Raw genomic sequence first — 11,766 nt, forward strand, 5'->3', positions numbered from 1 at the left:
GACGAACTTAGATTTCCGCGTGGATTTAATAAAATTATAATTTTGTTAATAACTATTTGTAGACATTAAATAAGGTACGCTTTTAAATCCGATTTATCGAACGGTTTTAAAATCTAACAAACAACCGTGGCTTAATAAAGAATATTTTTATTTTAAATAATATTTTTATGTGATAGAAAAGGAAATGTTTTCTAATGTCATATTTAAAAAGCCTTCGCCATATATATTTTAACACAGTTAACGGTTTAATTTCACGGTCCGTTATTTATTCAATGGTAACCTTAAAGATTAGTCGGCGAAAAATCAATGCCCAGAATGTTTGTTGCACGAACGTGTCACTCCTATTCAAACGATATAATTATTTACTTACATACATTTAGTAATATACTTAAAAAGTAACTTGTAAAGAATTTCTTTTTTATATAAACAGTACATTTAAGGTTTTTTTTATTCTGGTATTCTGGTAATCAAACAAATTGGTGATGATTATTGACCATACAAGGGACGGAGCACCATGCACCACTTGTGGGGAAAGTTTGATAGCCGTCAATGGGTTCACACCACTATTATAATGTTATATTTTAAACACACTGCTAAAGAAAGAGGGTTATGTTATCCAATGTATGTACGTTTCTGTGTCACGACATAGAACTTAAACGTCGAATAACTTTATGATGAGTGATGGTAGTAACTTTAATATTAAAGATTTTTGAACCCAAAATACAACTCAAAATGATTTCTTGTTGACAAAATACATAATAAATGCGGTATGGAAGTAAAAAAAAAATTTACTTCGTTCACGGATAAACATTAAACATGTAACATTTGTAATTAATTGAAGTTTGGAAAGAGAAAGCTTTCAAATTCTCTCAAGTATCACATTAATTGCAAAAAATTTAAGATTTGGGTTATACGTATATTCTGTTCTCTAATGTAATGAATATTGACTTCATCAATATCACGATATTTTTCATGGAGGCTGTTTTAATACACGTTTACCAGCGGTTCTGACACGGATAACATCGGCCTGTTACTTGTTAAACAACAAAATTAATCTTGAATTGCTTCAGATCCTATAACTTTTATAGGACGCCGCTTCACACTTTACTGCACAGGGTAAATCGATTTATAATGTCATCTCTTACAAATGTTGCACTTTTTTTGTTTACTGAAAAATAAAGTTGTATTTTTTTTTTTTCAAAATCATAAGAAAATCTTATAAAATAGTAGAAAATGACAGTAATAGATAATAAATAAAAGAAATATTGGTCTAATTTAATAGAATATTGGGAATAAGAATAAAAAAAACTAAAAATATTCCTATACCTCTACAACCTGCTAAAAGACTTTGGCCTGTCTAGAACTAACATCACTTCATTCTTGGAACGTGCATCAAAGGCAGCCCTAGCAGGTTCGTCTCAAATTTGGTTAGGTAGAGAGAGGAGCTTGGACAGTGGAGGTGAGCGTTTAACGCGCGTTAGTTAGGGGCCCCTTAAACCTACACCTAGGTCGCAAGTCCCAGGCACTGTTGAAGCTCCTCTCCCTGCAACGCAATGGACCCGGCACCCGCACGGTGAATCCATGGAATGCTGAGAGGTTTCGTCTCTTATAAAGTGTGCCAAAAAGACTGAATTTTATATTTATAAAATAATATCTATTTAACTATATATGTGTGTATGTGTATATATACATATATGGTACTGTATTATTATAGAAATATCATTTCAAACGTGCATGTAATAAGTCTGAACTTGTTTTAATTCCTTTAGTAACTTTAAAGTTTTAAAAGAAACTCACATTATTAATAAGAAAACGATGAAGAATAATAAATTAAACTTTTTTGAATATTAATATTTTTATGTCTGGAGTGTATTAATTTTTACGAAAAATCTTTTAGAGAAACACGGATGAGATGTAAGAATAACCGTCATATTAAATTATTTATTAGTATCCATAACTAAGTACATCAGTAATTAAAAAAATCATGGTCTTGAGAAAGTAAATCAGACAACATCTTATTGCACTTTCCTTCCTTTAAACGACGATGTAACACACAGGCGGACACACAGTGTTGATCAGAAAGATTTAAAAGATACAACATTTTAATATCTAACAATACATATTTAGTTTAGAGAAAAAATCAAAATAAATTAATTTAAATACCTCAGTTGGCAAATTTGGCAGAATGACTTACGCGTGTTTAGCTATAAAAATCAATTAGTACATTTTATATTATATAAAACTAGCTATCGAGCTGTAAATATTGAAATAGCATAGGAATATTTTTTACAATGATATCGTTTGATGTTGTCACAGACTGCGAGCGAAACCGCAGCACACAGCTAGTGTTACACAACTTGAATACTTCCAGATAGATTTCGTAACATATCAATCATTGGAATTAATCAGATATTTATAAAATTTAATAATACATGTAAAAAAAATTACGTTTTCATTCTAATAACGAAGTAAACTTTCAAAAATCTCAAGTAATAAGTAATAAGTAAGTGTATTAATTATTATTAGTAAGTGTATCAAACCGGATGCTGCAGAGGAATAACTTACACGAGGATGAGAAACCTATTTGAAACATCTCGGGATGTTTAGACTTTCTACTTTCAAGACCTTTCCCTTGCGAATTGCTAATGACTGAAATTGTCAGGCTTTTCAATTTCACTCACTCACTCACTCACTCTTGACTCATTGTTTATAATTTTTGTGTTACTTTTGGAATAATTAAAAAACTTATTAAAATCTCTATATGTGATTTTTATATAATTAGGGACATTAAAAAAGTTAAATTCGGAAATCGAATAAGAAATACAAAAATTTTATCTGACCCGGTTCACAATGTTTGCACATTTTATTAAGTTGTCCTATACTAATGTGTGATTTAATTGTTTCATATAAGGACGTGTGTTCTTGATATAATTTCGCTTTACGGTTATAATGCAAGCATATATATAAAATTTTATCAATTTTCAAGCCACAATTTATATCGTATCTAATAAACAAATACAAGTAAATGACATTTATTATTTATGTGAAATAAGATAAAAGTAAAAAAAAACAATTCAAACTATTTGTAAAAATCTTTTACCGACATTTGAAAAGAAGCGTTTTGTAAGCGTTTGTGTATGTTTGTGCTTGTAACTTTATGTGGCACCACAGCTCACAAACGGACCGGTCGATTTTGATGCGATTTTAACATTTAAGAGTAAGTTTCCTTGCGGTGGTTTATATTTTTGTTTAATATTGGCCTAGTCAGAGTATCGGCTCCTGTCTTAACTGTATTTTAGTACTTAGATTTAGTCAAAACTAATATTCAATGGACTATCCAAAATCATGAATCGCAGCAACTGATTATGTCTTCAGTGATCTTGACTGCATTGTACAGAAATCTTAAATATATATAATTTAAATTGTCCCAATAAATATATATTTGTATAATGCCTTGATACAAGTTATTACAGACCTTGGAGGCAGACAATATTAAAATCAACAGATACCAAGCGACCTACTTTTACCTGTGACTTTAAACAAATAAATGATTTTTTTTAGGTAAATTATATATACGAATAAGAGTTGATTTGTTAATTTTTGTTGTTTAATTTAAAAAATATATATATTTGTATTAAAGATTTATTTGCGATCCGCGTTTAAAACAACATCAATAGATAATGACGTTGAAGTAACGATGCCACTTTCACCGCGTGAAAGTATAAGGCCATCGCTTTTATTTTTTATCATCTAGACATGGAATTCCATGGTTTTTGAAGATAAGCTCTAAAAAACTCAATGCTTTACCCATGGTTGAGTTTTCTTGGATAGTTGGTTTTAATTTAATTTTTTTTTAATTCTCAATTTTTTGGTTATTTTCTACGGCTTTTAAGATGATCTGATAGTCAAAAGGGTGTTTACACGTATGTGTATATCTTTGATATTGTCTTTTGAAGACACCCGTTATAAGTTCATGTAGATTTTTATCATATTCAGGTAGGCCTGTTTTTATTTCAAAAGAAAGCTAGCACATTTTCAAGAATTCCTTCCTACAATATTTTTACTTCATAGTAAAAAATAAAACATAGAAGAAATTGTTAGCATAACTCAAAAACTTCTACTAACTAACTATTAATATCGTAACGTTCGCTCTATATAACTTCTATAATAAGGTTATGTACGAAGTTAATTTTTTATATGACTTTCAATTCGATGAATAAAGTTAATAACAAATTGTTGAACAAAGGCTTTCAAGGTCCATCGCATTCAGTGGAATGACTTGATCTGACCGAGCAGGGAACGGTGGCATTGCCATTCAAATATAATTCATATTTTCATATACAATATACGACTTAATGCCATTCATAATATGGTTTCTTTTACAAAAGTTTCCATTTATATTTATTTTAATACCATGTATTATAGAAGAAAGACTACCAAAAAATAAGTGCTCTTTCTTATATAGCCGAAGTTTCTTCTTTTGCCCTTGTAATATTATATCGGTTTCGTTTAAAATCATACGATATTTTGAGATATGGACTAACGCTAAACGCTCATTGGATTCCCGCTGACACTGAGGCCAAACGCGTACGAAGTAGAGCGAGATGTTGTGACAGTTTGCCTTATATATATAAGTATTATTAATGAAGACTGTTTATATGAAACAGCTTGCCTGTCGGTTTATAACGCGATATCATAAAGCTAACGTTATAATATTAGTGAGGGCACGATAGCTCAATTGGACAAGTGTCTGAGATGCGACAACTGCAAGTCGCAAGTTCAAAACTTTCTCATAGATTAATTTTTATGATATATAATACATGTTATGTTTAATTCTAAATGTTTTTTTATACAACAGTACATATTATGTTTTAAAATTTGTCCAGTAATGAAAATATATGAGAGATATTATCTAATTATGTATTAATAATACAAAGACTAATAAAGCCATCTAGTTAGTGTAGATAGCAACATAGTTTAGTATAAGTGTCTCCGTACATTTTAATGGCGTGTTCAATGTGAAAGAAATTGTCGCATGCCGAAGTGTCATTATAAATATCAGGCATGTTTACATAACTTTGGTATAATTTGCAAGTTAGTCTGTCTGTTGCGTCATTCTAATATGAGATGTAATTTGACAAATCATAGCTTTTATATATTACATCGATACTTAAGGTTGTTATTAAATTTAATTTTATATTTAAGTCATATTGAAAATATGTTTTAGTAAAAAAGTTAAAGTATGTGATTTTTTTAATTTTTCATGCAACTTTATATGTAATCATCATCAACATCATCAGCCTATCGGAGCCCACTGCTGAGCAAAGGCCTCTTCTCACATGGAGAAGGTTAGAGCATTAATCACCACGCTTGCTCAAGACGGGTTGGTGATTTCATTCTTATAATTTGATATTATAAAACCAGGTTTGCTCGTGATGTTTTCCTTTACCGTCAGTCAGTGGCGTCTAAGTACTCTCAGAAAGTACATATGACTCGGAAAAGATCACATTGGTTGCCAGGTTTCGAACCCGCGCCCTCACGTATGAGAGATTGGCCTTTAACCTCCAGGCCACCACGACTTTTAATCTGTAGTAATGTTATAAGTAGTTCCAATGACGACAACTAATAGACTTCTGTGTTAAACCCACCAATCTGAACTATGAAATGATTCAAATCAAACTTCCATAAAGATAAAGATTTTGTTGATCGCAATTTACTCTAAAAAATATTCAATTGAATACGAAAAATAGTAACACAGTTTCGATAAATTTTAGAAGAAAAACGAAACTGCTAATCTAAGAACTAAAATTCTGTCTATTATAAAGAAGTATAACTTTCATGATTTCATTAATTTTGCCTTTTAATCTAGCTCTAAACTCGTTACTACGTGATCTCGAAATCAATCAGAGAACATTTTTTCTTATCAATACTTTATTTTACACTTCCAATGATTTTTCTTACTATCGTTTTGATGATTGGATCTATATATCTATATTTTCACTTCCGTAATGTTGAGTTCAAATAATATTTCGAGAACAAGTCGTATTGGCTAATAATTAATTTTTAAAGTAAGGAATGTCATGATTCATATTATTTCTACTATCTGCTATATGGATTCCCACGGAGACTAGTGTTCACGGCCGACTGCGCTCGTGCATTGCGATACCTAATAAATACCTAATGTTATGTAAAAGTGATTCCGAGCGTAAAGATGATATTGCAATTTTGTTTTTATGTAACAAATTTCCAGGTTGACTTTGTAATCCAATTAAAAAATAATTATAACTACGTTTTAAAAAAACCTCATGTTCTTACATGAGTCCAAAGAATTGATTAATGATTAACTAATTAAATGACAGTTTTATTGAGTTAATGGATTTTTTGATATTTATTACCTTTGTGACGATTGTAAATAAAATTATATCAGTCACACGATATATTCAATTGAATTGACTTGTTTTAGAATAAAAATAATCAAATTGATTTTGAATTAAATATAAAGGATTTATAATTAAGACTCATAGTATATATATATTAACATATATATTTACTTATAATTACTTACTATTACTTATAATGAATCGAATTTATGTACTGAGTACAAAATTAATGTAAACTCAGTATTATTATATTTAGTGTTATATATTTTTGATTTAATATCACTGGAACAAGGAAGTTTTCTTTATCGACTGACTTTCTACGAGCACTTGTCGGCCTCAAAAACAAGATTTTGAGGTCGTTATTTGAGTCTGTACGTTAATTACTTTATGTAATTATATATACATGTATATTAAATTATTTGAGAATTACTACTATATTAAAATTTACGTTGCATGTTAGTATAAGTATTTTAAGATCCACTTTTTTTTTATATTGTCTAAAGTTTCATAGTTATTACAAGCTGTGTTATATATATTTAATGTAAGAAGTGCATTTAAAACAATATTTCTAAATCTCAAATAAACTAACGCGAGTTGTATGTACGGAACCGACAGTTACACAACACAGCTGTTTACAGAGAACTAAATAGAAAACTGATTTGCATTTTTAAGGAGATAATTATTATTAATTCAGCCCTTCAAAACAATCTCAAAGGATTTTGAGTACAAGGATAACACAATACAAATGTGTTAAATTCTTTGACAAACAAATTGTGGGTAGTTTTAGCTTAATAACATATCAAACACAATCTACATAAAAATTGTTGTGATAATTGTTTCAGAACATTTCGCTTGATGTATAACAAACTTAGGTGATTTAAATGTCCGTTTGTTAGTAATAATTTATCTTCCTGAAAATCAATGTATTTATAAACATACCGTATAATAATTTTAATATCATCGTATCATGAAAGTAACTACTTCGATAGGAATCTTAAACGCGACCTCCTAATAACCTTATCGAGACACTAGTTATACGAAATAACTTCCTGATAAACACGTTCAAAATTATTCTGACATTATAGTAACGAGCCGGAGAATACCAATATAATACAATACCAATATAATATATATATATATATATATATATGTATATTCACTCTAAGTGATGTCATTTAGCCGTAAAGTGAATGCTACAGGATGATATAACAACTGCGTTTTGTTAGGGCTGTATGTCAATAGGTCAGTTACATACAAATTTGAACTTTAACGTTGGAGGATAAATATCATAATAACTTGTTACCGTGATTGTCTAATAAGTGATAATACTGGGACAAAATATTACATTATAGAGATATTGTAACTTTGTTCGTTACTAACTTGTATCATTATCCGACTGCGAAAGAATTCCAGGGATTTTAAACAATCCGTTTAATGTGTCCAAAATTTTCACATACCTAAGAGGGTAGTCTGTAAAAATGTTGAACAAAATTGACAATATTTTCCTTAATGTTACATCGTTTAAAATTAATTGTTCAATAAATGTAATATTAAAATTAATTTCTATGCCTACATAGAATCATCGTATCAATCTCACGCCCTTAAGATAATTCCGACTTATAGCGGGACGAAAAATTTAGAAAGTCGATAACCAAGGATTTGACGGCAATGGAATAACAACTCTAAAATTATAGTTATAAAGAAGTTTTTAGTTTACAGGCGTACACACACATGCAAACAAGCAAACTTGTTTGACCTTTCGTCGAAATGTGAAAGTGCCAGGCTGTGGTCACAGTGATGATAAATTCGGTTTCCATTTTCATATAAAAATAAAACAACTCTCAGATCATCTTCATAATAAATAATATCAAAAAAACATCTCTAAGGCCTTGAATAATAACATTTCAAAAACATAAAAATCCTTTTTATTATCATTCAATTAAATTGTAAAGGTAAATCAGGTTCAATTGCATAATGTTATAAGTAATTATCGCTCCCGCTGCCGCTGCCGCTTTCGCTATCGCTTACCTTAACGTCCCACCCCACAGATGTTTACCTCAATCTAACAAGTCTTACCGTAAATGCTAATTCACTTTATTTGTGCTAATTCCATATTCGTTACTACCGAATAGCATTGATTAGAAATCAAACATTTCATAAACATATTTGAACATATTTACAAGATATAGCGAGATGTATTAAAATGCATTATGAAGTTAACCTCGTAAACTAAAGCAGCGTCACTACCAATTCGTTGATGTTCAGTAATTAACAAATCAAATACACAAATTGATACAATAACAGTTATAAAAACATTAAATCTTTCATCCGTAACTAATTGATCGTAATACTCGTAAGTCGTACTGTTAACTTAAACGTAGTGTTTAATTCAACTGAATTTTACACATAAGTTGTAAATTTTTGTACACAGAAGTTGTACACGTCGATGATAGCTTATCATACACAGAAGTTGTACACAAATTGATGTGAGATTATGTTGAATATTGATTTTATTGTACACGAAGACAGACAATGCCACTTTGCTTTATAAACGCCCTCTCCACTGACCCAGTGAAGTACAGGTTTCACACCGGATAATTGGGTGTGGTCTCTTTGAAAGCGAGAATATTGTTCGTCATCGAGCATCCACTACGACAGATTCATTAGTAATTTTCTAATACTTTCATATCTCTATAGCTTGTTTAGTTGATAGCTAGATTTTATTTATTGAATTGCATTAACTGGCTATAAAATTTTATTATTTTATTGCGAGAAATAATGTGATATTGAAAAATTGTTTATCGCTTTGATCAGAGCCGAACCTCGTTTGAAACAGAGATCGAGTTACGATCTAGAGTGGCCGAGTTTTTTTTCTCTCACCGGGACATTCTGACACAGTATGTCCTCATGCCCATAGCGAGACAGTTCTACTGAACCCACACTACTAATTTGACACACATTTTTTTAAACTGTGGCAATAATATTAGAAAATGTAAACAGCTTTTATAGTACTTTAATAATTAAAAGTAAAAGTTTTTTAAGAAATTAATTAAAATGATTTTTTTTCACATAAACATATACGTGTATATATATATAGTATAATCTACACCACCTATAAATTATAACTTAGTGTACATACATATATAGTTAAAGTAACGGTTATATTACCTAATTTAAACCGTAATTTCGACTGATCTCCTTGAACCAGTTAAGAGAAAGAAAGGAATCGAGTATTAAGTAGAGGGAATCGTGAATAGTCAAAGTCAAAATCTATTTGCTGTGACGCAACCAAGTTTCACTTTTGAACCGGGTCGTGACTCGTTCATAGACCAGAGAACGTGTCAACGGACGATACAACAAGACTTCAAGACCTATTTACTACTAGGATGTGAAGGTGCAATTATTTGTAATAACACATACGGCCAAAGATTCGTGTACGTCACTGAATAAATGTATGAATATTTTTTAATAATTCAAGCTAACTTCAGAGTTTTTTAAATTGATAGCTACGATCGAGGAGAACCTGTATATGAAGTAATATTAGATGATATTCTCAATATATTATTTATTAGCTATAGTCTTAATATGCGCGCCTTTATGTTAAACGCATTAAAACTGTGTGCTTATAGCTTTGATTTGTCTATTTAATGCAAAGTAATAAAATCTGCAAAAGGTTATCGATCTATCTTAATCAAAGAGCAATAAAATGTGTGTGGTCTTATAAAACTATGTAGTCTCCTATACGTACCTACCGCGTTAAAAGTAACGAGGCAAGCTCCGATTAAAGCTATCTCTAAGCAAAATCTGATCTAACAAAATAACTGTTATATCTAAAAATATTATTTTAATACGAAAACATATATAAATAATATTTCTCCAATATAATATCGTATAATTAATTTATTTAGTGCTCAAAGGGCATATTACAGGGCGTCTTAAGATCGTCTTAAGTTGACATTTAGCGAGGTGACCGTTCACTTCTTGTGCAAACTGTTGCTTAACACAAATTAACGGATTTAACAGCACTATTGTGATGTCCGTCTGTCCGTTACTTAAGATAATATAAGATATTTACACATAAATATAACAATTGATAAAAAAATATTATATAATAGACGTAAGGTGACTAACATCTTTCTCGAAAGTACTATTTATTCCGGAAACAAAATTTCATTCTACCCTCACCGATTCAGTCGTGAAAAAATAAAACAGACAGACAATTAATTTCCTTTTGATGTCTAAAATTACTTATTTAGAATTACTTCATTACACATATATATCAATTAAATAATTAATAAAGATTTGAGTGAAAATTACATTACATTTTTATAGAATTAATAATTACATATAATTAGGTGAAGTATTTAGTGATAAAGTTATTAATTAATTAATTCATAACTAATAATGACACATCTATTCCTATCAAAAAAAAATGTAAAACGAATATATTTTGTGTACTAAAATATATAAGAATAATGATATGTATATAAAATTAGAATTTTTAATTTAATATGAATTGTAACAGCGAACGCGTAGATATCTCACGTACGAGCTTTTTCCTATCGTACTTATTTCACGAAATATGCAGAGCCTTGGCATTTTATATATTTGCAATTTATATTAATATAATCTAACAAGTCTTATATTAAAATTTAATAAATATAACAATATAATTCTTACCTTCACATGTGACGGATAATAAAAATAAGGCGTATATAAAACAAGCACAGTATCCCGCCATTTTTGACACTCACAATACACTCAACACTGACATATAACACTCATCTCGACATAGCGATCCAGTGAAGACGGCAGTCGGCGCTTGACTGAGGCAGTCAAGAGAAACACCAGCCGTCCCTCCGACGACACAGGGGCGCGACACCGTTTAAAAGCTAACAAATATATACGAGACGATTATTACGAATTCTTGTATTGTAACTATTTACTACGTATATTTATTTATTTTACTAAAATACATAACATTTTTAAAAGTTAGTATTGGTTAACAGAGGTTTTTTCGTAAATTATATTGTTATCAAACATAAATGTTCAGTTTCAATAATGTTATTTGGTTTAAAACACGAATAGACTTTTTTATTATATAAATCAATCAAATATATTTAATGACGGACAGTAAAGCTCGTAAAATGTTGGTGAACCCTGAGAAGGCAAGCCCAGTTTAGTTTCGAAGCCGGTCGCAGCACGCGGACGTTTAACACGGAACTTAACGTAAATAAGTACACTGGGGCACACAGCTTTTAACGAAACACAATAGTCTATAAAAACAGCGATTAATCTGTGCGGTTGAGGTACATCATGAGTTATGACGTAAACGATAATACCTTTCCAACGATTGCAAAAGACTAAGCTTCGCACGCAGTTTTCA

The 11,766-nt window shown here is 30.1% G+C and overlaps 1 protein-coding gene across 3 annotated transcripts in view; it reads right to left on the reverse strand.

Annotated features, from left to right (window-relative positions):
• The window catches only part of LOC116775931 (mucin-2), a 51,186-nt gene extending 39,983 nt beyond the window's left edge, over window positions 1–11,203 (reverse strand). For all 3 annotated transcript variants that reach the window (XM_061524182.1, XM_032668986.2, XM_061524183.1), the window contains exon 1: window positions 11,061–11,203. In XM_061524182.1, the coding sequence (XP_061380166.1) occupies window positions 11,061–11,121 (61 nt within the window). In that variant the 5' untranslated portion in view covers window positions 11,122–11,203. The remainder of the gene's footprint in view (window positions 1–11,060) is intronic.
• Between the last annotated feature and the right edge of the window lie 563 nt (window positions 11,204–11,766).

The sequence above is a fragment of the Danaus plexippus genome, chromosome 24 (genome assembly GCF_018135715.1).
Source record: "Danaus plexippus chromosome 24, MEX_DaPlex, whole genome shotgun sequence".
Lineage (NCBI taxonomy): Eukaryota > Metazoa > Arthropoda > Insecta > Lepidoptera > Nymphalidae > Danaus > Danaus plexippus.